The sequence below is a fragment of the Canis lupus genome, chromosome 33, assembly GCF_003254725.2.
Source record: "Canis lupus dingo isolate Sandy chromosome 33, ASM325472v2, whole genome shotgun sequence".
Taxonomy (NCBI): domain Eukaryota; kingdom Metazoa; phylum Chordata; class Mammalia; order Carnivora; family Canidae; genus Canis; species Canis lupus.
In genome coordinates, this window is record NC_064275.1 from 13644729 (window position 1) to 13671904 (window position 27176).

Sequence of the window (27176 nt, forward strand, 5' to 3'; positions counted from 1 at the left end):
TACAACCTCAAAATATTTTCACCTCTTAACACTGAAGATTCCAGGTAGGCCATGACTACCAGTAGGGGAAGTAATAGATCTGACACTAACAGAAGGAGACTAGCCCATTAATAAGTATTTTTTTAACTTAAATTCAATTAACATATAATGTATTATTAGTTTCAGAGGTAGATTCAGTGATTCACCAGTCTTATTTAACACTCACTGCTCATTACATCATGTGCCCTCCTTGATGTCCATCACTCAGTTACCCCATCCCCCCACTTCCCTCCTTTCCAGCAACCCTCAGTTTGTTTCCTATGGTTAAGAGTCTCTTACAAAAAAAAAAAAAAAGAGTCTCTTACAATTTGTCTCCCTCTCTGATTTTGTCTTGTTTTATTTTTCCCTCCCTTCCCCTATGATCCTCTGTTTTGTTTCTTAAATTCCACATGAGTAAAATGTTATAATTGAATGAATAAAGATGTGCTATATATATATGTATATATGTGTGTATACACACACACATATATAATGGAATATTACACAGCCATCAAAAACGAAATCTTGCCATTTGCATTGATGTGGATGGAAATAGAGGGTATTATACTAAGCAAAATAAGTCAATCAGAGAAAGACAATTACCATTAACAAGTATTAATACAGAAAACTGTTACAAGTGATACAGTAGAAACACTGATCACATTTTTGTATACCTGACGAATTACCATCTTAAAGAATTAAAAAAAAATCTCTTTGGACTGAAACTATTTCTAGTATGTAGTACATACTCATTATTGGGAAACCCCATAAGGGAAAGGGGACTAAACATTATTGGACAAAGCAAAGTTGACTATGACTTCCTGATACCAGCAACAGTTACGCATTCATTTCAGTTCTGCTATAATAACAAAAATTTAGTACCAGAGGATCTTTTGATCCCAAGAGTCCAAATCAGGTTGGACAGTTAGCTCTAGTTAAGACATTCCATTGGGAATGAAGAAGGAAGAAAGCTAGAAGTAGGGTAAAGTAGACTTTTAAAAACCTGACTAATCATGGATACCCTACAGTACTTCCCCTTATTATTTTTTTTAAAGATTTATTTATTTATTCATTCAGAGAGAGCGAGAGAGAGGCAGAGACACAGGCAGAGGGAGAAGCAGGCCCCATGCAGGAAGCCCAATGTGGGACTCGATCCCGGGTCTCCAGGATCACACCCCAGGCTGCAGGCGGCACTAAACCACTGCGCCACCGGGGCTGCCCACTTCCCCTTATTATTATTTTATTTTTTTTAATTTTTTATTTGTTTATGATAGTCACAGAGAGAGAGAGAGGCAGAGACACAGGCAGAGGGAGAAGCAGGCTCCATGCACCGGGAGCCCGACGTGGGATTCGATCCCGGGTCTCCAGGATCGCGCCCTGGGCCAAAGGCAGGCGCCAAACCACTGCGCCACCCAGGGATCCCCTACTTCCCCTTATTATTGATGGAGAAATACCTTGTCTGGTAAAGGGAACACATATGGATACATGGGCATACCCAAGAGTGAAGCTCAAGAGTCAGGGATCCGTGAGAAGATATTTCCTTGGGAATGGAGACCTTGCATCAAAAGTTGCAGAGAGATCTTAAGTTCAGATAGGAGGCTGGCCAAGAAAACCTAGATTGCATGAGGGCCTGGGGAGAAACTGGATTCACAGACCTCCAGGTGAAAGTGAGAGATAAAGGAAGCTTCAGAAGATCCTAACACTGAACTAATGAAGCAAGAGCAAGCAGAGGTTCTTGAATCTTCAATTACCAAGCCCAAATCCCTATGTCTTGTAAGAATGAGATACCACTGTTAGAATGGATTCTGGAAACTGGTAAATGCTGACATTTACTGACCATAAATTAATCTTTTTATGATGTGCCTTATTATACTAGTTCTCTAATACAGTGATGCTCTCAGGACTGAGAAACCTGGGTATTGATTAAATGTTCCCAGGTAGCTATAATTTTTGCATTTTTATGTCTGCTTTTAAAGTTTTCCTGTAGCCTCCTGGTATCAAATGCCAATGATCACCTCTGGCTGTCTACTTGACTGCCTGTAATACCTCTTCCTCCTCCTAAACTTCTGTGGGCTTAGAAACCTAATATCTAAGTTTGTTAGAATTTGGGCAAAGTAAGAATACAGGAGAAATATGTGAGAGCTGCTAAGAGTGGTGGTGGTGGTGATGGTGGTGATGAGGTTGGGATCCTTCAGAGGTTTTTTTTTTTTTAAATTTTTTTTGTTTATTTGAGAGAGAGAGACAGAGAGGCACATGTGAGTAGGGGAGAGGGGCCAAGGGGGAAGGAGAGGGACAGACTCCAAACTGAGTGCAGAGCCCTACACTGGGGCTCTATCTCACCACCCTGAGATCAAGACCTGAGCCTAAACCAAGAGACTGATGCTCAGTGGACTGAGCCACCCAGGTGCCCCTTCATAGATATTTTTTTTAATGGAAGTAGTTATACTTATTTTGGCTGCTCAGAGGCCTTTTTTGCAATCTTCCTAATTTGATGTTTTGTTGCAGATAGGTAATAGGACAGGTGGCCAACAAGCTAAGTACTGCATTTATATGGTATTGCTATTATTTTTTTAAAGATTTATTTCATTGTGAGAGAGAGTGCGATTGTGAGGGGGAAGGGTAGAGGGAGAGGATCTCAAGCAGACTCTGTGCTGAGCAAGGAGCCCATCTTGGGGCTCAACCCCAGGACCCTGAGATCATGACCTGAGCTGAAATCAAGAGTTGGAAGCTTAACCAACAGAGCCACCCAAGTAGACCTAGAATTTCTGTGTATTAAACAGGGTTTTCTAGTGTCCCTCTTTCTTTATCATCGATCAATAAAAAGCTAGAGGGATAAAGACATTTCAATCAAGAAAAGTGTTCCCTTAAAATCCAGTGATTTTTTAACAAATCATATTTAAAGCACAGAGTTAAAACTTTTCATGTTCCTACAAGTCAATTCTTCTTCATGATTAAAGAAGCATAAATCATGAGTCTGATTCACTATTTTCTTTTCAAATTAGGTTTTAAATGATTTAACACTGTATTACGATGAAGAAAAATGTTTAATATGATATAAAACGTATTTTCAGATTTGTTCAGAATAACAAAATTAAACCCTGGCTATAACCCATCAAAAGGAATAGATAGATGGTAGCCTCTGTCTTTAAATATATGGAGTTCATAAAAGTTTTCAATTCAATTTTAAAACTATCAAAAGAAATTTTATTCTGTTATAATGTGGACTAGGATTTCAATAAATTATGCTCACAAATCAAAAAAGTTAAAAAGCTTCCTAAACACAAAATCAATTTAATTTTCTAATAAGAAATCTGAAATTATTTTTGAATGAGAATATAACTTCCAGTAATTATTTCTGTTTAATATCTCAAACACCTGTCTTTGCTACTGCTTTAAGCTACTTTAATGTGCATAAGTGCTAAGGTAAAATCATCCCTGATTTTTTATTTTCTCAAGATAAAAACCAAAAGAAAGTACTCCAAGAAGTTTGTGTGGAAAAACTACCATAGATATGAGAGTTGGTGTTATAGAGTATGCCAAAGTAAGTTTAATTCTTTATGTAATGAAAAAAAAATGAAAAAAAATTCTTTATGTAATGAATTTCTATAAGGCTTTTTTTTTCTCTGAAATGGCAACCTTATGGATATACCAGTAACCAAATACATTTGGAGAGTTCAATTCATATATCTACTAAGAGGGACATGAAAATCCAATTAACTGTCAAGATTACATAGTCCCAATACTCAAGGAAAAGGGAACTAAATTGTCTTGAGAACTGCCATAGTTTGGTGTAAATGTCAAGACAATGGATCTGGAATCCCATCTCTCTTCAAATCCTCTCTCTATCATTTATTAGCTATTGGTCAAATTACATAATCTCTCTAAATCTCAGGGTTCCCATCTGTAAGATGGGGAGAATAGTACCCTCCTTATTGGGAGGGTTGTGGTGAGGATTAAATCATATAACGTATTTAAAGGCATAGTTCCTGGCACATAATTAAGCCCCAATATATTTTAACAGTTACTATTACTATTTTTATATGCCAAGCATGGTATTAGATGCTTTGCTATGTTAAATGCCTATAATAGCACCATGAATCAAGAAGTCTTATCCCCATTTTGCAAATGAAAAAAGTGATGTATAGAGCAGTTAGCTAATTTTCCCTATGTCACATCATTAGTAGAGTCACAAGGCCCAAGGAATGTTCCTCTAGAAACAAGCTTTTAGATACTTTACCAAGTGCCTATCAATCCTTTGTCATATAGGTTACAACTATGTTCCCCCCAGTTTATTACCCATCTTTTTAACTTTATAGTGTTCCCCATTCCAACCTTTGATATATATAGGCTTTAATTTTTATGCATTCAGATTTATCAGTGCTTTTCTTTTGTGATTTTTAGTTTTCTTCCCAGGCTTTATCATGCCAATTTCAACCCGTGAGTATAACGCTTATCACTCATGTTTTTGTTTTTGAACCTCATCATTTTCTAATTTGTTGATCCACGAGGAGTTTATTTGGGTGTATGATATGAGGGAAGAGCCCATCTTTTGTTGCCTATTGGACAGCCTGTTATTCCATCATCCTTTAACTGAACAGTCCTGTTTTCCCCACCTATTTGCATTACTTCCTATATTATTAATATCACTATATATTTGGGCTATTTTATGAATTCTGTACTACTTCATCAATCTATTTCTGTGTCAGTATAATTTCAGACTTACAAAAGAATTACACAAATAGTACAAAGAATTCCCATATACCCTTCATCCAGATTCACCAAACCTTAGCATCTAAATTATGCTGGTAAATTATGCATAAAGTGATCTAGTGTTTACAGTATAGTGCTGAGATTTAGGGTGTTTTCAAATTTTTTTTGTACCTTTGTGCCTTCATTAAAAAAAAAACAAGGAATATATTTCACTTTTAAAAAGAATAAGGTATTTTTAATAAAAGCAGGTAAAAATAATAAGTTTGATTAACTTCCAGAAGTTAATCATCATAGCTGGTATGGGTGTATACTTTAGGAATTTGAATGAGGGACAGAAGTGTGTTTTAATGGAGATGGTGAGATCCAAGTTTAACCTTATAAGGATGTATGGAATGCAAATAGGCAGAAAAGAGACAAGCCAAGTGTTTATAGTCAGGAAAGCACCATAAGCTAAGATACTGAAATAGAAAGGCACATGGCTTGTGAAGATCATATTAAGAGCGACTAGGGGCTTAGAAAGGCGAATGCTGGGGAGCTAAAAAAGAGTTAACTACTTTATGAAAGACCTCAGAAGCTAAGCTGAGGAATATGAATTTTGTCCTCTCAGCCAGAAGGGAAATCAGAAGAGTTACAAGCAAGGTCAAATGACTTTTAGAAATCTTTATTTAGCACCTACTGTATGCCAGGTACTATTCTATATCAGGTACAGTTAATAAAATGATAAAAATCCTCCTGAAAGAACATTCTAATTATGTTTTATGAAGAGTTATGGATTATAGATTTGTGGGTCATAGAATTGAATGAGGCTGGCATAGTTGGAAAGCTGTCACTAAAAAGGCAGAATTTGAGCTCAACTTTGAAGGCTTAAGAGTAAGGTAGAGAGATGATGAGAAGGCATTTCAGGTAGGAGACAAAGATGAGAGATCTGCTCATAAGGTGTTTGAAAACCTATGAGAGGATCCATTTATCTAAAATAAAGTTATTCCAGCAGAATAAAATAGGGTTGGCTATATGGACAGTTGTCAAATTGCTAAGAGTCTGGACATCCGACCAAAACATTGTTTTATAATCTACATAAATTGGCCTGTAGTCAGTGAAAAGCCATCAAAAGTTACTGAGCTCAGAATGACCTTATAAAAGTCATTTTGGTAAGTACGATAAAAGCTTATGGTGAAAAACATTGTGCAAAAGAGTGAGGGTGGGATTGAAGGATGAGGATCAAAGACCATTCACGCCATTATTTTACATAATCCAGACAGGAGATGAAGAGGAAGTAACCTTGAAAGATAGCTGAAGGGATACAAATAAGAGATATTTCAAAAGCATCATTTGCGGGTCTTAGTGACCAACTAGATGTCTAGATTAAAATGAATCATTAGACAAATATTCAGAGTACGAACACAGCTAGAGTGGATGGGTGGGGTTGGGTGGATTTAAAGAATATAGGTTTATACAGGACAGAGAGAAACACACATTCTGGGTACCCATATAACATACTAAATTACATAATAAATATCTGCTATTGGCATTGATTCCGGAAATATAATCTATCCACTTATAAAATGACAGCTCTCAAATGAATCTTAAAAAATATATATTACTTTTCATCAAATTCTCCTTAGTCATCTCTATAGGGGAGACCTTATGTGATAGCAGATTTAGTTTAGTGGGCCTTCAATAGGAATCCATGTGACATATTATAAAAATAAAGATGTAACATCACCAAGCCTTCCTGATTTACATAAAAATGTAAGATTCTTGATAACTTATATCCTATCTAAGCTTCTTACTCAAAAATACAGCAATCTAGAAACTTACTTATATTGAAAGATTGGGGCTTTTCCTACTTTCCTACAGTACATAAGAATGTTGATAACATTCCAATCTCTTAGTTCCAAACTCTAGGAAAGGTGAAAAATTATATGAAATAAGAAATGCATCAAGCTACATGCTGTCCACAAGTTAGGTTATATTAACCTCAAAACAACCCAGGGAAGAATTGTGTCACCACTGTACAGATAAAGCAGAGTCACAGGTTAATTTACTAAGGCTAAGTGTCTAGTGACATGCAGTCACAATTTGATCCAAGGATTATTTTCCACCATGATGTCGATGCTGGAGATATGGACTCAGATCTGGAAAGGACCTTGAGAAGTCCTTACTTCCTACTTTTTAGGTTCACAATAAAAAACCAGGATGGAAATAAGGATCTTCCCTATTCCAAGTGTGGATTCAAAAGCTATGCTAAAGATCAAGCAAAACTCCCTTTTACACCCAGCAAGAACTGCCATTTGAGGTTCTTCTGAGCAGGGCAAAGTACGGCTTTTTTTCTCTAACCTACATTTTCTATTCACCTCCAGATGTAAAACTGATGAGGTGGTACAGGTTAGTTACCAGAGAAATAAAAGCATTTACTCAGTCATAATGTGTTCCATCAGGCTCAGACATGTGATACTGTGTTTCTCCTGTGAAATACCAACCACAGACTTCTCAGTTACAACACAGGAGGACAAACACTCAAATGTTTTAGGAAAGGAGAGGAAAAAACATTTTCCTCATGCAGGAATCAAAACCAATGGTGACTTAGGGGGCAAGTTATATTGCAGAACAGTACTATTCCCCCCTATGTTACCCAGAAAGGACATTTTGTCAAGAAGTGAAATGTAAATCAAAAGTAAAATGAAAATTTAAAGCATTTAAAATATTAACCAAAGTAGATCCATCTTCTTCCCTTTTTTGAAAACAATCTTGCAGACTTGCTACAATGACACTCTAAAACTGAGATGACATTTTTATTCTAAGCTCAGATTTTTGCTTCCTTACAGCTTTTGCTTTTTAAGCTAAAAATTCTCTCATTCTTGGTACAATGAATTTTTTGCTAAGTAATTAAAAACCAATTGTGTTTAAACCTTTTGAGATAGTTGGTTTTATGCTGTCTAACTCAGAATTTGGTTTCTAAAACCTCAAATTTAGCATCTCAAGGAAGAATGGTATCTATGGCATGTTTGAAAAAAATGTTTTGAAATGAAGTGATGGACATTTAAAAATAGAACTCAGAGCGCACAGCTTCCCTCCCATCTTTTTTCCACTGGGGGAGGAGAAGGACACATCTGCGTTATGCTGCCACAACAGTGCTGCTATGATTCTACTGAGCTTCAGAATGGAGGGGAGCTACAAAGACCACTTGTAATTACAGTGTATAGCTGCCACAACCATGCAGGCAGTTTCCAATTAACATTCTCGAGATAAAACTAGAAATGGTCTCAACCCCTGCCCCTAACACCTCACCACCAGAGCCCTCCTTTCCTGCTCCCACCTCTCACATCTCTGAAATTCTACTGTACCCCTCCATTAGGAGCTCTGCCCAATTGTGAGAGCTTTAATACAGCACCAGTGTCTTCCCTCATGACCACTCTCAAGGAGTCTCTGGCTAAATTTTGGATTTCAAGAATATTCAGGAATCAGAGGGACAGAGAGAATGTGGAATTGTGTGGGCTAGCCTCCATTATTTTTTTTCCTTCTAAGAAAAGCTCTATCAAAATTCAAATAACTAACCTACAAATAAAAATTCAGAAGATAAAACAATCCCCCACTAATTGCAAAGGTTATTTTCTTGACAATATTATATTTGGCAAAACTGTAATTGTGGTAAGAGAATTATAAAGGGCATCATACAATGGCAAGAAAACTAATGGCAAGAAAACATACTTTTAAACAGTTTCAGAGTATGTAATACATGTTCTGAAAAACAACTGCTTCCAAAATAAACTGATTTCTTCCCAGAAGCATTCAACCATTTTCTTAGAACACCATTTTCAGTGTTCATGAAACACTACTGCCATGTCATGGCCCTAGTAGGCAGACACTTCAAACTTTAGTCCAGAGGCACATGGTATCTCCTTATGAATTCTTCAGATTAGCAGTTACAGGATTCATATAGGTTGTGGTCATCAGGAAGATGGACCACCGGGTCTCCTTCCAAGGAAAGATGTGCTGCCTACCTGCAGGCAATGTGGCCAGCAGATAGCTTCCTGCTGTGGCTACCTCAGGCTGTCTTACCTACAGAGGGTCACCCCAACCTGGCAGTATGACCTTCCCAGGGCAGCCTGCCTCCAGTGACTGAGCCAAGCCGGCAACACTTGCTTCAGAGCTCTTCAGGAGGTTGCTCCAAGCTTTGTCAGGGCTGAGTCACAGCTACACTTCTCCCTTGGCCCAGTTTTTTAGCCCCTTCCTTTTACAATGAACATCCTGCACCCAAACTCTGGTGTCCATGTCCACTTCCAGAGAACATACTCTGCAGCACATCTTTTCCATTTATATTCTCTCTCACTCCATTTACCACAAATCTCAAGAAAATGCTGTGTATGCTCATCTTCTTGCATTATCATGATACTTAAGAGCAAGCCCACTTTTTAGGATCTAGACATCACTTTATTTAATCAAAGAAAGGAATATAAGTAGACTCTTCCTTGCATTATCCTACTCGGTACATAGAAGAGGACATAATTGTTGAGCCATCCTTTTCTCTATGAAGATTAAACTATACCTTGCTTATAAAATTAAAAATATAAAATAGTATTCATTCATGCATGTATTCATTCAATATTATTCAATACTTAGCACTTTCTACAGACCAGGCACAGGTGAAAAAATATTGAAGAAAGCTCCCACTCTAGAAGAGAATGCATTCTAGTGATTGAGTTGGATAATAGATAGAAATTAATACATTGCCAGGGTATGTAAGGAAAAATAAAGCCCAGTGAGAGAATAAAGAATGATTGGAGAAGCATCTCTTGTTTTAAAACCACAAGTAGAGAGGGACTGCTGTAATCCATAAATGGCTGGGGTAGCACAGTCACATCTACATATAGTATATCAATTTTCTAGATAGTACATATCATTTTTGTTCTAGTGAAAAACTCATTGCATGAAACTTTGCTAAAATAATATTTCCTCTGCATTGTGAGTCCACCTGCTGCATAAAACATAAAATCTTAAATCTCTATTACTAACCTATATAGCAGTTTTGTCTTGGGGATAGAGCAGCCTAAGCCATCATAAGCTAGAGTCAGATACAGCTGTCTCAGGCAGATGGCTTTAGTGGGCAACATCATAAGCTTGCCAGATTTTTTAAAATATGAAAGGGTTTTCTGCCTCATTAGTACTTCATGGCTGACCATCCACAAACACCTGGTGTTCAGACTTCTTCCTCTTGTGAAAATGCAACAATATATAGGCTTAGCTCAAAGGGGTTTATGTTATATAATCTTTGTCCAAAGGATATAATACCTAGATAATTTATAAAGGCACACAGGTAGGGGAAAACTTATATAGATCAATTAAGGTGAAAAATTGAAATCAGAACCAATAGGAACTTAGAGTAGTGGTAGAGGCAAATTAAATTACTTTAAATCCTTCCCAATTCTCAAACCATTGTGCAGAGGGAATCCCAGGTGGCCTTTAGAGGTCTCTATTTATACCATCAATGAAAGAATAAATAACATATATTGACAGTTTTGTTCTAAGAACAACTGTACATTCATTTTGTTTTCTTTTTTTTTTTTTTTTTCATTTTGTTTTCTTCTCTTATACTGCAGGAGAACTTTGCCGATATCTTCAACACATACAGGAACATAGAGTACCACAGTGGCCTTCCTTAACACAGGATTCAAACCATACCTATCCTGCTGAACTCTTATATAAGGGAAAGCAAAAAAAGCAATAGACTTAAGAGTTTAGAGAACACATAATTCAAATTCAGCTACTATAATTTTATTAGTTTTTAAAGAGTGTACTGTCCCAAGGTTACAAATTTAAGTTTTTGTATCTGTAAAAGGGAGATAACATCTACCCAAATACTTCACAAGGTCCATAAAGAATGTGTTTCAAAGTACAAATGACCCTTGAGCAATGCAAGTGTTAGGGGTGCTGACCCCCACAAAACCGAAAACCTGGGTATAACTTTTGACTCCCTTAAAACTTCTTTATTTTTTTAAATTACAAAAAAATTTCCTTGAAGAGAGAGTGTGCATGTGCAAGTAGGGGAGGAGGGTCAGAGGGAGAAGGAGAGAGAGAGAGAGAGAGAGACTCAAGAAGACTCCTCACTGAGCACGAGCCAAAGTGGGACTTGATCTCACGACCCTGAGATCATGTCCTGAGCCAATAATCAACAGTGGAATGCTCCACTAACTGAGCCACCCAGGCACCTCCCAAAAACTTAACTTCTAATAGCCTACTGTTGACTGGAAGCCTTACTGATTAATTAATACATATTTTGCATGCGATATATACCGTATTCTTACAATAAAGACAAAAGAAAATGTTATTGAAAAAATCATAAGAAAATATATTTACAGTATTGTGCTGTATTTATCAGAAAAAAATCCACGTGTAAGTGCACCTGTGCAGTTCAAACCCATATTGTTAAGGGCCAACTGTACTTTGAAAACTACAAAGCGATTTGCAAACGCACTGCTACAAATGGAGTTTGGATTAAAATGTCAACACATTATCCTGATAAACTGTATCAGATGATCTCAATTTCAATTGAGCAATAAGAATACATTCAATCTTTTAAGAATGAATGAATGAATTCATTTATTTGGCATCTTCTGTGTTACACTATGGAGAATATAAAAAAATGATAATTATCTCCTATAATCAAAGAACTTATACAAATCAGAATTGAGAAGGGGAATGTGGGAAGAAGGTGTGGTTTTGGTTTTTGCCAACACTTACTGAGCACTTTCTATGTGTCAGATATCATTATAAATACTTTATATGGAGTAACTCCTTTAATCTTTAAAAATTTAACATTTCTATCCTCATTTTACAGATGAAGAAGATAAGGCACAAGAATTTTGGAAACCTGTGCAAGATCAGACATCCAGTAAGTATTAAATGTATTAAAGTCAACTCACACATTCAAGCAGCTTAGCTACAATAATACTCATTATATTTTATTGCACTCAAGTTGAGCAGGAAACAACAAACATATCATTAACAATAACAAATAATGCTGACTAACAATTCTAATGCAGTAAATGATAAAAGAGGAGATCATCCTGGGATGGGATGGGATGGCCAACCAAGTCTTCATGATATGTGCCTAAAACTATATCTAAATTTGTTTATAGAATTTTCACAAGAAAGGGCAGCCCGGGTGGCTCAGCAGTTTAGCGCCGCCTTCGGCCTGGGGCGTGATCCTGGAGATCTGGATCTGGGATCGAGTCCCATGTCGGGCTCCCTGCATGGAGCCTGCTTCTCCCTCTGCCTGTCTCTCTCTCTCTCTCTCTCTCTCTCTCTCTCTCTCTCTCTCTATGTGTCTCATGAATAAATAAATAAAATCTTAAAATAAAAGAAAAAAGAATTTTCACAAGAAAAATCAAATTAAGGGCAAATGAGAATATTATATTCCATATATATACCTTTTTGAGCAAGCAATAGTTATCACTTTATTGAAATATACATACAGGAAAACATAAAAATCCCTTATGTACTTTTGAAATATCTCACTGAGTTGGTTCTCATTTATAGAGTAGATTTATTTCCTAATTATAACAGAGCAAACACTGACTTAAAGCAATGTCTGACTACTTATCCATGTATCAGTCTTAAAAGAGTCTAATTTATTTCAAAGAATTACCATTGAAGTATTTTCCTATAATCAAGACCATTCAATACTACCCAATTATAATGGAAAATAACTTGAAATCAAATAATGTCTTTCTATAATAAAAAATGACAAGTTATTTTCGGTTTACATGAGGAGCACTGTGTTGATTTTCCATGGTACAGACAGGAGGCTGACCCACTTGGCCCTCTGGATTTTAATATTTGCTGTAATTATAACATTTTATATATAGGAAACAATTTTTAAGAGCTACTTTTCACATGATGCACAAAACTATGGCAAACAATGGTTTCTATTTGTTTCAATTCCCAGTGGCACCAGTGTACTGATTGCTTGTTTGTCCTATGCGTATCCCATGTTACTTACCAAGCGATATGTCTGGGCCTTTAAAACGTTGAGATCAATAAAGTTTTCTTCATTGTCTGTCTCCTCTTCCTTAGAAAAATAAGGATTTTAAAAGTTAATAATTATAAAAAGTTATTATTTTAAAAATGTATTTATAGTTTTTACATACATAATATACTAAGCTCGATACAAAGACTAATGCAGGAAAGAGTATTTAAAAGCCCAGTGGTGTGCATAAAGTAGGGCATAATGTTATTAGCAGCTCATCTGTTTTTTTGAGGTTTTGATGATACCTTTTAAAATAGGGCCTTTTTATAGTCACTGAAAAAAAGAAAAAAAAAAAGATGGAAGAACTATTGCTATAAAACTAGGGCTAAATAAACAGAAGAAGACAAAAGAAACAGTGCACAGTGGCAAATCTGAAATAGGAGAGATAATGGAAGGAGTTAATGGCAATTTTGAGAAAACAATGAAAATGGACAACAATGAGGTTGACAGAATATTTTCACCTGCTCCAGGGACCAATCCCATTAATGCATATTTTTGACATCTCGTCTTTTATATGCTCAAGTTTAATAAATTAATAAGGTTAGTCATTAGTACTGCTTGGCCCATGGCCCCTAAAACTATTTAAAGATATTAAGGGCAGCCCGGGTGGCTCAGCGGTTTAGTGCTGCCTTTAGCCCAGGGCGTGATCCTGGAGACCGGGGATCGAGTCCCACGTCGGGCTCCCTGCATGGAGCCTGCTTCTCCCTCTGCCTGTGTCTCTGCCTCTCTCCCTCTCTCTCTCTCTCTCTGTCTCTCATGGATAAATAAATCTTTAAAAAAAGCAAAGATATTAAAATATTAAATCTATTTAAAGATATGGAATATATATTTTAGATACTAACCTTGTATCTCAGATATTAACTATCTTAAAACATACTTCAGGTAGATTCCAAGCTGGTCCTGATCTCTGAACCAATTGGAGTGGGGGGTAGGGTCAAAAGTGACCCTTTGAGAGGCAATCCCTTTCCCAAAATACAGCAAAAAATGGAGTCTGAGCAGGTTTTAAAGCATGTAGAACAAAAAATATCTCCCCTTTCTCTTCAAATGTCTTCATGGTGACAAGTGACAAAGTGGGTAAAAAACTGAACAAGAGGTTTAACCACATGCTAAGACAGTGAATGGACTGTAGGCCTCAAAGGAAAAAAACAAAACAACATAGTAAGTGTGTGTTATTTAGTGGACACTTCCACATATCCAGTTCTACAAAGCTGCAGTGAGAGAGTTCAAAAATAATCTTTATCTTCAAGGACTCAGAAGATGTAAGACAGTGGTTCCCAAAATGTGGTTCTAAGACAGTCAGCGTCAGCATCACCTGGGAGCTTGTTAGGGTGCAGATTCTAAGGGTCCCTCCCAGAACTACTCTGATACTCAGGGTGGGCCCACTAAGTAAGCTATGAGAACTATGTTAATCTTTGGGAAATTGGAAAGATTTTTTTATATATATAAAATATGAAGCAATATAAATGCAGAGCATAAATATACTCAAGTGACATTTACTTTTTTTATGTTTACATTTTTTTACATTTACTTTTTAGGGAAGATGGGCAGTGGAGCACAGACATATAGACAAAATTGATGTAACTGTTTACATTTTAAATCTTAACCATAAATGCAGATACACACCTTTGAGATGAAGCTCAGTTTATTCTGTGTTTGCACTGACAATGACCTACTTAACAACCAGAGTAAATGATTTAAATGCCAATGACAATGCCCATGGGAGAAGAGACAAGTTTATTATGCTTTTACAATAACCTAATCAGTACTGTTTACATAGGGAATCAATAAATACTTGTTGAATTAGTACTGGATTAAATGCTAATAGGTAAAAAGCTTTAATAGTAGGCAGTCAAAAAAAAAAAAGGATTTAACTTACTACGTATTAGTAAGAGAGCATTCAAAAGGAATCCAAATATAAACAGACTTAGAAAAAAGTTTTAAAATAAACTAAAAGGATTCTGATTTCAGTAATTCAGAAGACACTCAACAATTTCCTACCATTTCTTTGTCTAATATGTACTATGTACCCTCTTAATTCTGTGCCAATTAATAAGTATATGATTATATAGAGCAGGTGAAAATATTGTTTTGTGACCAATAAATTTTTTTTAAGTTATCAATGTGTCCTATCTTGATTTGACAAGTTTAAAACTGAAGGATTCTAGTTTCTAGACGATTATAGCAGAACTTTGTCAGAAATTATCTTTTCCACCGTTGAGCCAACCTGCAATCTCTGGCAACAAAATAATGTAACATCCCACTACCCAAACACTTTTTGGCACTCATCTCCTTACTAAAAGGAATGGGAGAGGTAATGGGAGGGCTCCTTAAAATGACAGTAAGAAAGAAAAGGAAAAAATTCAAGAGACTTGACATAAGGGAACCAGCAGCCTCAGAAGCAACCTTTGAGTAAGTCCTTCAGGAGGTCTTTACCTTACAGTTGGGAAGAAATGTGAAAAGAGGCTACTTTCTAGTTTGTTTCTCTAATTTACACACCTAATGATGTTGCTTTGGACTTTAAAAGGTTCTCAGAAAAAACTAGCTATATTTCTAAAAGTTATATAACAATTTGCTGACAGCTGATTGTGTAGTCAAATAGTTAATGAACGCCCACTTTGCACCAGACACTGCACAATAACGTGGAGATATTAAAAAAAGTGCAAAATTATAGTCTGACTAGTAGGTTTTTGTACTTTTTTTTTCCTGACTGACAGTTTTGAGTTATGTCTCTGAAGCTAAATGTTGATGCACTAGGGCCAGGTGTCTGTCTATAAACCGTTAACTAATAAATAGTTACTAAAGAGAGAAGATGAGGAAAATACCTGAGTAAAATAAATGAGATGAACAAATGGGAATATATGAGAACTTAGCATTTCCTGAGCCTGAATGGAAAGATCTATTACACAAAGATAAGTCAAAACTCCTTAAAATGGCCAAAATGATCTGGACCTGGTCTATCTTTCCTATCAATCCTAAACCACACACATGCACATACCCGCCTCACTGAGGAAATCTGGCCCCAATGGTCTTCTCTCAGTTCCTGGATCAAGCTAAGCTCTTTCCTGCTTCAGAGCTTTTGTACATGTAGTTCCACCAGGGTCTTGCCCAACAGGTGCTCAATAAAATGCATGCAGAATGAATGAATATATATTTACCTTAACTTTTAAAATGTACATTTTTAAAAGGTATTTTTTAAGTTGATTAGTTTTACAATGGTGTTTTTCCTTCTATAAATAACAGTCTTCTTTTTTCTATTTATGGTTTAAAATATTTACACTACTGATACATGTTAAAAAAACTTTGACAATACAAAGCAGCATAAAAAAGGAAATAATCATCCATGATCTTTCTACCCATATATAACTAATGTTAACATTATTATTTTTCCTTTTTTGTATATTTTATATACTTGGGTTTATGTGTACAGCATAAGTTATCATCCCTATGTCACTAACATTTCTTTGTAAACAATTTTAATGGCTATATAATATTCTACTATTTGAATATAGTCTAATTTATTTAATGGTTAGTTTTAGCATTTGCTATAAAACAATGCAGTGATTTTTAAGCATATAATAGCTTAATAAATTAAGATGAAATACATAATATACTTATTATCTATTGATTTAAAAATTCACTTGGAAAATGTAATTGGTCTATGACAATAAAATACACTTCAAAAAAGGGTCTTTTTCCTGCTATTTCAGTTCCAGATCATAGGTATACTTCCTAAAACACCAGGGTCATTCCATCTCTGGATCTGAGAAAGTGTTCTTTTTCTCTATTAGTTTAATCTGTTATACACACTTGATCATTTACTTTCACAATATGAATAGAATGTTAAGAATTGTAAAGGCCCAGATGCTGCCAAAAAATTTAAATAATGTTGGTATTTATAACTATTTTTAAAAATTCCTAAAGGGTAGCATTTACCCTAATTTTAGAAGCATACAGGAGTTCCTGAGAAATGAATAGTGTTCTTACGAAGTAGAATATATTAATCCTAAATCTTATTATTCTTTTTCAAGTTCTTTATTATTTATGGCCCATTTCAAATCATGAATGGTGCTAATAAAATATTTACTCATATAACCAGTAGTCCACAATTTCCTGTCTACAGTTTAAGAACCTCTGCTATAATTCAGACCTCAATCATTAGAAAACATGAGCATTAACTTAACCAAAGGTCTAAACAACTGATGTGTGGTGCTCTATTTAAAAGCTTTTTTACTCTAGAAACAATGAAATGAAATATATTACTAAAAATAGAAGTCTGGGGGAATTAAGAGAAGGGAAACGAATTCAAAGGTAGAAAGAAACAAAATGTTCAGCAATACACATACCACAAATTCTTCATCCACTTTATTTAATGTTAATTCTGCATCATCTTCTGGGACAGTTTCTTCTTCTAATTCTTCCACTGGGTATGTTGGTCTAAAATAATAAGGCTTAGTATGAGATGAGAGTTAAAAACAAAACATTTTAACAAGATAAAAGGGCATAATGTGAATATCAAGAATTTCCTCTACACTGGATCTTGTCCTTTCTTAGCCCCCTTCCATAATCACTATTACATGTCTACCAATATTGTAAACAAACATTAATCTTTGCCAACCATATAAGTGAAAAATCTCTTGTTTTAATTGCATTTCCTTCAGAGAGTGGGTGAATACTTTTTCATGTTTTAATTGGTTATTTTGTATCTTAAGAAGTTTAATGCTTTGCCTAACTTGTGTTAGAAACAATTTTCCTAGTTTATCACTTACAATTTTGGCTATTAAGGACTGTTACAATTCTTATTACACACACTTGGCAACCTTTTCTTGCATGGATCCTAGTAGCTTTAACATCATATACAAGGCTTTTCCCTCATATGACACGTCCCACCCTTCTTTCACCTTTTAGTATGCCTATGGTTTCATTTTTTACATTTACATTTTTGACAGATCTGAAATTTATTTTGATAAAATAAGAAGGGTCCCAGCTTTCTAGCTTCCAAAAGCTACTCAATGGTCCTAAGTATTGAATGACCATTTCCCCAGCAAGATTAATGACATATATTTTCCATATTAAAAATACCTGAAAGTATTTAAGTTTATTTCTAGAAACCTATTGAAAAATCCATACCTCAGAGAGATTAACAAAATACAAAAATCAACATTTAATATTAAGGAAAGAAAGTACTGAGAACCAAATCAATCTTCTTAAGGAATAAATTTTCTATTTTATTAATTAGAATTAGATAATATCTCAAAAGCAGTGTTCTTCTAGGATTTGCTTTGACATATTTAATATGTAAAATAATCATCTATAAATATGTAATTTCTATGTAATTTACATGTTATGTAGCTGACATATTATCTGATGCCTACTTTTAATATTTTCCCCCCTTTTCTCCCCATGTATTCACAATCCTTATAAATTATCCAAATCACAATACATGGTCAAGAATTAAATATGCCTAGAAACAAAGGAGGTACAAAATTGAATAGTGGTTGAGATACCAATCACTTCAGGTGAATTTAGAACACATTGTGCAATAAATTTAATGATATTTAAAAAATCCCAAATGGGGTAGCACATCTCATAACTTTTCTTGGAGTCTAATAAAGAAGTAATGTGAATCATGTAGTTTATTCCTTATATTGCACTAACTGGTAATATTTAGGTTGAAGCATATGAAACTGACATTTTTTAGTTCAGTGATAGGTTAATATCAGTAATTTCATATGGTTCAAGTTGATGATGACCTAAGTCAAGTACATTTTTTAAGTACTTATTAATAAGGGAATAGATTATTTACATGAGAATATAATTAAATATACATTAAAATATTAACAGGGAACAATATATACACCTTTCCAAAGAAATTTTTTCTCATCCCAAAGCACTGCTTGCTCATGTCTTACCTGAATAATGATTTTCACAATCTCTAACCTGTCAATAATTCCAATCTTCAAAGAACCAAATTTATGTATTTCCTAACTATACCTTATATAAATTGATAGTTTCTGAATATTTTATTCTCTTACCCACAAGATCGACATTTATTGAGTATCTATGATATACAAAGTGCTATGCTAACTGCCATACAGTACATATGAAGAGTTCATAGTTTCTGGCAAGAAATCCACACCTGTAAACAAATGTCTTTAATACCAAGGGATAAATACAATATTAGAAGCATAAACAAATCACTATCAGGATAGAGAAAGAAGCAATGAACAATGTCTAAGAGAGTGTCACATGGCTTTTTCAGGTGGCTATTATTTTTGCCAGTATCTATAAGCAAAAGAGAAAATTCCACTTAAAGTACTATATTAATTTCCATTTTTTCCTTAAATCTACAGCTATCAGTTACCCCCACGAATATACTATCCTTGTGTGTATAAATAAAGAGACCCTGAAAAAATTTCCTACATTGATGAAGATATTCAGTTACAGTTAAACCTTTAATAATTTATATATTTGAACTGGGAAGGGACATGATAAAATCAGAACTGGTGTGAATATACTAGATATTCCAATTTTGTCTATGCAGACATTTCTATGCATTTTCAGCTTAGAATAGTCAAGAGGAAATACTTTTTGTCAGTTCAATTAAATAGCTCTGAACCCACAGAGGAAAAAGCTATCCACATAAAATTACTATTGCCAGATTGGGTAATTTTTACCTTTTCCAAGTGAAACCAATATATTTTAATGCTTCTTCTGCTAGACAGTCAAGAACATAGCATACGTGTTCTCCATAACCTGACTTTAATTTTGAAGGAGGAAAATCTGCAGTTCTGCCCTGAAATACAAAAGATAAACAGGGTATTATTTGTTATTTATATTCCAAATGTCAAAATATTTTAAGCAAAGTACTGCTGAATAAATGTATCACTTCTCTACTTTTCAGATATGATTTAGAATAACTGTAATTATGTTGCTTCTCAGAAATCCATCTTTCAATCCATTGATACATAAAAAACTAAAGGAAAATGAAGATGTTTTATTGTCAAAGGTGTCAAATTGAAAGGCAATAACCTCATGACAGAACAAGTAATTGATCCTGGTAGGGTGAAAAAACAGTAAACCTACTAGCTTGGTATCCCATCATTAAGCAACCATAGGAAAGACAGGGTGAATCAGTTGTCAAAAATTAATAACATGTGTGCCAAAAATTCTTACTGCCTGTCCCCCAGGAAAAGTCAGAAATGAAAAGTACAACTGCTATCATGGTCTATTAAATCAAAGCTCCCTTTCAAAATACAGTGTTTCAGCTTCCTACTATCATTTTTTAGAAGGAGAACTAAGTATCCATAAATTTACCTCTGAGACATAACAAGATTAAGAAAAATATTATTACTTTGGGCTATAAAGAATACACTGAACATTTTTAGAAGTAGCATCAATATTGTAATATCAACCATTCTGAGGTTTTATCTGAAAAAAATCCAGACATAATTTTATATATGTATGTATGGGTGTGTATAGGCATATTCATAGAAAATTCATCTAAAAGGGTTACATCTACATTGAATTATCAGTATTAAAATTTATAACTTGATAACATTCTGAAAAAAGAGTTATTTACACTTACAAATAATCGAAGCTCAGACAATATGTTAGATATAGTTGCATTGGGGTCATCATATTCTTGATGTTGCTCAAAAGGGCGTCCTGCTTTGTTAATCAACCAAGCAGCAAGAGTGCAAAACATGTAGAACTGTTCACCAGGGTTGGTAGGCAGTGCAAAATAATGTCTGTTTCAAAACAAGGCAGGGAGGATGAAATATGAAGTATTGCAAACAACTTTATGGTAACTAAAGAGACTAAGCCCAAAATTGCTAAAGAACTATTTTTTAACGGCTTTAAAATCAAAAGACATTTATAAATCACTCTGAAGTTTCCAGTAATCCACAATACTCATATTAAAGTTTTTAACCAATAGGACTAGGGCAACTACTACTATACACAAAACATTAGATCAAATATCTTAGACCCAGTAAATTCAGGGCATGTTAAAAAACTGATCATGTACAACTTTTGCCAAAATCATTTACATGTCAGGAATAATGAATAAGAGAGTATCTCTTGAAAATGGTAATTGGGAATTAAGAGAATTTCAGAGTTAAAAAAAGACTTTAATGATTATTCGCTATGCATTTTTACAGTTTTTACAATGTCACTGGTATCTTTACATACTGTTCCCAACCTATCAGGTATGTTAAACAGTTGTCCTCATCTTAGCTGCATATTTGAAGCACCTGAGGAGCTCATCGAACTATTGCTACCAGACCAAACCTTGCTTCTTCCCTTATGAATTATATCAGAACTTCTGGGAATAAAGCCCCAGTACAAGTATGTTTCAAAAACTTCCTAGATGGTTTTAAGGTGGCAGGATTAAGAACCATGGAGTATCACATCCACAGTCTAACAAACATTTGCTGACTTTTGCTAAATACTCTAGCTTACTAAAAACAGTCCTATGAAGATCAATATGATTTATACTTAAATAGGTTAAGAATAAACTTGCTCACAACATTCAAGTCAGTTTGATCAAAGTTCTTAGTTTGTCTTCGCAGTTACTAATTTTATGTGCAGCTTTAATTGTATTTGTGGCTATTACAACTGTTTTTCCTTAGAATCATCAGTCTGCTCTTTCATGCTTCCCAAACTTTTTCCTGCAGGTACATGCAAATGTTCTGATGACAGCTGAGAAGAAAAAGGTCAGGAGGTCCTTCCAGGTGTACGTTCACAACACTTTCAAGGTGAGATTTTTCTTACAGATTGATGATAACTCCAGGACAGAGGACTGGATATTGATAAATCCTCCAGACTAGGACAGTGTTTCTCAAACTTAAGCATGTATCAGAATCACTGGAAAGGCTTGTTAAACAGACCTGTAGGCTCCACCCCTAGAATTTCTGATGCAGTAGACCTGGGAAAGGGCTTGTGGAATTGCATTTCTAACAAGTTCCAAAGTGATGCTGCTGCTTGGTCTGATGACCACACTCTGGGAACCATTAAATTGGGATATTGCCACGCAAATCCATGATTCACAATATCCTGCAGAACTCCTTAGGAAGTTGTACAGAGGGTTATATCACTAGAACCTTAAAACCATTTTCTTTTGAAAAATATACTTGGGAACAAAAATGCATTTTTATCATAGAAAATGTTGGTTGTTTAGATTATCCTGATTCATTGAAGCAGTAATTCCCAATCCCAGAATTTCTTTTTTTTTTTTTTTTAAAGATTTTATTTATTTATTCATGAGAGACACAGAAAAAGAAGCAGAGACACAGAGGGAGAAGTAGGCTCCATGCAGGGAGCCCAACGTAGGACCTGATCCTGAGTCTCCAGGATCACACCCTGGGCCGAAGGCAGGCACTAAACTGCTGAGCCACCCGGGGCTGCCCCCAATTCCCAAAACTTCTATCATGGATCAAGCAACACCAGTTTTCCCTCTAACTTTTCTCCTATTATGGACGGCCTTGATCATATGGGCAGTTTACACAGAGCCTATGTATATCTTAAAATTCAAGTCCTTGGAAGAGAGCAAGGAATGAGATCAAAACTGTCCAGGGAAATTACCTTCGGCCAGGTATAGCCATTAAAAGCAAGCATTACAGATTCTCCATCTAAATTGCATTTTAGACCATAAACAAATGTTAAGTACTAACTTATTTATCCGGCCGTCACTAAGCTGTGGATTGAAAGATGGAGTGCTAGCCATGCATCACCCTCAACAACTCCTGGCCCTGACTTCAGGATGCGATGGGCTTTTCCCCACCAGGAGCAAGGGCAGAATTCTCGGTCGTCTGCTACACACGGTTCTAACAGTCGTTGGGGTCACTGGCCTTTCCCACGGCCTAGTTTCTGGGAGCACGGTTACTGCCAAGGCTTTTCAACCAGAGCAGCGAGTCAACAAGTTTCCTGACTGCATGTAGAGTCAGGGGAGGCCCTGGGTACTCACAGTTACCAGTCGCAGAGGAAACACCAAAACTAGAGCTGGAGCCAAGACGGTGACGGGGCTCACCTGTGGGCCGAGGGAGCTTAGGGGTGAGGTCAGTATTCCCCCCCACACACACACTTTCTTGTGTTTTTCTGAGTCCTCTACACTAGGTACTTTTATGACTTTTATAAACAGAAAAAAACAAACAGTTTTGTGGAGGTGCGTGTGTGCTTTCAGGACCAGGAGAGCCAGGCCGTCTTCTGAAACTTTCCTCTACCAACCAACCAAGGCTAACCCGGGGGCTCCGCGGCCTCTGCCGCCAGGTTCGGGGAGAGGTGCCCCTCCTGGCTAGCAGGTGGCGGCAGGTGCTACCTGGCGCTCCAGGCTCCCGGAGGCCGGAGGCGGCCTGTCCCGGGGGCCCGGTCGGCACCCGGCGCTGGAGGACGGGGGCACCCACCTGGACGGGGGCTTCAGGTTGTGCTTCCGGAGGAGGTCCTCCTCGTAGTGGAGCAGCTTCAGCTTCTCCACCAGGTCCTCCATCACCACGAACATGTGGTAGGCCGCGCCGGGCCCCCGCTCCACGACCGCCTCCCCTGCCCCTTCGCCGCGGGACCGAGGCACTCCATCCTCCACACCTGCCGGCGCGGCCACCGCCGCCGCGGCCGCCATCACGGAGCCGGCAGGAAGCGCCCGGCGTGGGCTCGGGCCCACACACCTCGGCGGCCGCCGCCGCCGCCGGGACCGCCGCGACCCGTTACCAGGGAAACTAGACCCCGCCCCCTTCCCGCCCTGGTTTCTTCTGAAGTCCCTCCAACCAGGGCGGGCCTTGCGGGTGACGTCACGCCGGGCCCGCCTCCGAGGAGGAGGTGGCTGGGAGGTAGCCCCGCCCCTGCGGGGGGAGGCGGGGCGGATGGTTCGCCTCCGCGTCAGGCCACGCCTCCTGGCGCCGGGGGGCGGAGCGCGTTTGTGCTGAGCGCTCCGGTTGGCTGTGGACGGGCGGGGGCGGGGCCGGGGGCGGGGCCGGGGGCGGGGCCGGGGCTGCGGTTACGGACCGCCCCGAGCGGGTTAGGGTAGCGCGCGGACAAAATTAAAGGGGAAGGAGGACGCGGAATGTGGCAGGCTAAGCCGGCGCGCTGCTGTGTTTTCGTTTCTTGTCTCAAAATTGGAAGTTTTCACGGTTGCACCAATAGTCGACGTCGTAGGTTTCCCTTTACCTCAGGAACTTTCCAACAAGAGGTTTCTGTATTTCAAAGACTATTATAAACCTTGAAGTCTCCTAATTCCCCCGTTACTCGGGCGCTGGGAAAGGGAAGGGGTGAGGAAAGGAAAGGCAGAGGGGCCCCCGGGAAGGATTGGTTCTGCCTCGGGAACAAGAATTCTAAGTTCACATCCTGTCGATTCATTGGTTTCGAGCCCGTTACATGGAGCCTAAAAGTTGGGGGTTCCTAGTTAAGAATAAAAAAAAGGGGGGGGGAGTTATCCTGAATTTCTCTGCACGACAGCTCTCAGGGGGCTAAGGGGGGTACTGCTGCATCTGCAGCTCTTGACTTAGGAAGTCAGGAAAGGTCACGTAACTGACCACCGCTTTACAGTTCTCAAAAGGGTCTTGCGTGTCAAGCAGCTTTCCAAAAAGCTGCATAAAATACTAGATAAGCGGTAGATGTGTGTAGGTTTCCTGGGAGAAGAAACGTGTGGGAAGAGGTGGAAAATGTGTTTGTGTTTATAATGTGGTTTGGGGGAGATCTCTGATGTTTTATACCTGCTCCTAGAGAATACAGAAGTCACTTTTTTTTTTTTTTGACATAACTGGAGTTTTGAAATTTACCTAATATATTTTTGTTTTTGTTAGAAAATGAGTGGAGGAGCACTTTTTCATTTTAATATCAGTTTAGACCTAACTTTCAGACATTAAGAAAGTTATTAAAGTGGGATATCAGGAAGGCAAATACCTTTTTCCATTCACCAGAGAAATACATAAAATAATTTAGAAAATAACCAAAAGGGAAGGGCCATAGAGAATTGCTTTTTAAATAAATAACATTCCTTTCCTACTGCAAGTCATTAACCAGCTGCTTTTAATAAAGGTAGTTTGGAAAATTGGATTTGGCTGTACCCCACTGTAGATTTGTTTTTTGGGTTTTTTGTTTTGTTTTGTTTGCTTCCTTAGAAAAGTGTTTCTCATCCATACATCCCCACCGCAGCTACCATATTTGTGGGTGAGGGATATTGTGGTATGTCTGTATAACTTTCAGAGTACAAAAAGGATGTATAGCTTTTTACAATTGGAAAAGAAAAATGAAAGTTCAGACACATGCTTTGAGATGCTTGGTTAGTCAACAAGCAACCTGTGGCTGTTTATATGACACTCAAAAAGGTTTCAGACTTTACAGGTAAATTGGTTCCACCCAAGGACGTAGATGTTCTCTGCTGTCTGCATAAGATGTTCTGACATTTTCAGAAAGTTATATATAGCACTCAAGATGAAATAGCCAAACATTGTATTTGGCAGAGAAATACCTCCAACAACATATGTATTTTCACTAGGGGGAAAAAAATCCCACCTGTCCCAGAACCTAGCCATTTTCTTCCCAGGTACAATACTGCTGCATCCTGGCTTGAAAGCAGTATGAAGAATTATTTTTCCTCTTCATTGTTGTGAAGAAAAAAGACTAAACTATAAAGTGTACCACAGTAACTGTGGCACAGAGAGAATGAAAGAAACAAAAAGCCAACTGTTCAACATTGTGTGATTTCCCATAGGAAAAAAAAAAAAAAAAAAAAAGATGAGAACGCTGAAATGTCATTTCATTCTTATAAGGTCCAGGGAAGAGTTTGCTGAATCTTTGTTTACCCATCGTGGCTGAGAACACTTCTCTTTCCCTGCTGGAAGTAGTTTCCTTCACATGTCTGAGAATGCGTACTTAAATCCTCTTCCAGCTGTTTCAGCCACTTGGAAGCTTTAGGGTACGTTTTTGTTAGTAATTTTGCAGGACTAGCTCCTATATTGACCAAGGAGTTAGAGAAGAGCTTGAAGGGGAAGGAATATTGAGGCATGTGCTTACTTCCTTTTGAGAATCTTAAGGGATTTATCCCTGGCTCTATATGTTGACTGCAATTAATAGCCAGGCTTTTCCCTTGGACTTTTATCTCTTGCAAACCATGAAATGATTGGAGGTAATTTTTAAGGCCCTTAAGATCTTTTTGTGAGTAAATGGGCTAATCTCTGGAAACTGAACAGTATTCTGATCAAAGAGGGATTTAAACTAAATGGATTTCCCTGAAAGATGCTGCGCAAGGCCGGTGATGAAAAGGAGGCAGGTTCAAAGATGGAGGAAGGCTTTCCAGCTGCATCTCTAACTGGAAGACAAGACTGGGCATACTTAAAGAACCAACCTGCTTTGTGTTATAAATGGCTTAGTACCACCCATTCAAGATGTTAAAAACTTAGAAAGCGACTAATTGAATAAAACTTTCTTAGGCTAATAGAAAGTACCTGCCAGAAATCTAAAAAGAAAAAAGTCATGTTTAAATGTGAAGCATTGGAGGCAATGCCTTTTATTTTTATTTTATCTTTTTAAAGATGTTATTTATTTATTCATCAGAGACACAGAAAGAAGCAGAGACATACACAGAGGGAGAAGCAGGTTCCCTGCAGGGAGCCTGATGTGGGCCCTCATCAGAATCAAGTCCCCCTCAGGATCAAGTCCTGAGCCAAAGGCAGATGCTCAACCACTGAGCCACCCAGGTGTCCCGACAATGCCTTTTAAAGTCAAGAACAAGATGAAGACACTCACTATTGGAAACTGTACTACTAGAAATCAGAGCCAGTACACTGGATGAAAATTAGTAAATATTGCAGAAGAAACTGTTGCAGGTGATACAATTAAGTAAAAAAGTCCAAGAGAATTTATAGACAAGCTATTAAGACAGCTCAGCAAGTTTGCCTTATATGACAAGATCCAAACTAAAGAAAAGTTACTAGAAAAACAAAAACTTCAAAAAAAAAAAAAAGAGCAATATATAGCAAGCAAGAATAAGTCTAAAATTATCATCATGGTGAAATTGTTAAACTTTACTGAAAGTCGTGGAAATATCCAAACAGGGATATGATGTTCATGAATGAGAAAAATTAGTTCTCTTTGCCCAATCTTTAAATTCAATGAATTTTGGATAAAATTGCAAGAGGGCTGACACTGAAAAATCATACATAAGAATAAATTCAAAGAAGATTGGAGAAGGAATCATTATCAGATAGTGTTTTCCTAATCAAAGTGTAACTTAAAATAATAACATCACAGGAATAAATAGAAGACGGCCTGGAAACAGGTGAGTTTATTTGGAAACTCAGTATATGGCAAAATTTGTGTTACCAATTAGTGGAGAAAGATGAACTAGTCAGTAAATGCTCTTGCAGTTATGGGTTATCCATGTGGAAACAAATCTACATCTCTTGATTCCAACACATAAATTTCAGTTGGA

The 27176-nt window shown here is 37.1% G+C and overlaps 1 protein-coding gene and 1 long non-coding RNA gene across 2 annotated transcripts in view; one reads left to right on the forward strand and one right to left on the reverse strand.

Annotated features, from left to right (window-relative positions):
• IFT57 (intraflagellar transport 57) overlaps positions 1-23448 on the reverse strand; it is a 53426-nt gene extending 29978 nt beyond the window's left edge. Inside the window, exons 1-5 of the mRNA XM_025478334.3 lie at positions 23155-23448; positions 20340-20502; positions 19429-19547; positions 17098-17188; positions 12728-12796 (exon numbers count right to left, since the gene is read on the reverse strand). Coding sequence (XP_025334119.1) covers positions 12728-12796; positions 17098-17188; positions 19429-19547; positions 20340-20502; positions 23155-23366 — 654 coding nt within the window. The 5' untranslated portion in view covers positions 23367-23448. The remainder of the gene's footprint in view (positions 1-12727; positions 12797-17097; positions 17189-19428; positions 19548-20339; positions 20503-23154) is intronic.
• The window catches only part of LOC112678913 (uncharacterized), a 164731-nt gene that overhangs the window by 99910 nt on the left and 37645 nt on the right, over positions 1-27176 (forward strand). The window contains exons 5-6 of the long non-coding RNA XR_007407906.1: positions 11564-11617; positions 21430-21510. This is a non-coding gene — a long non-coding RNA (uncharacterized LOC112678913). The remainder of the gene's footprint in view (positions 1-11563; positions 11618-21429; positions 21511-27176) is intronic.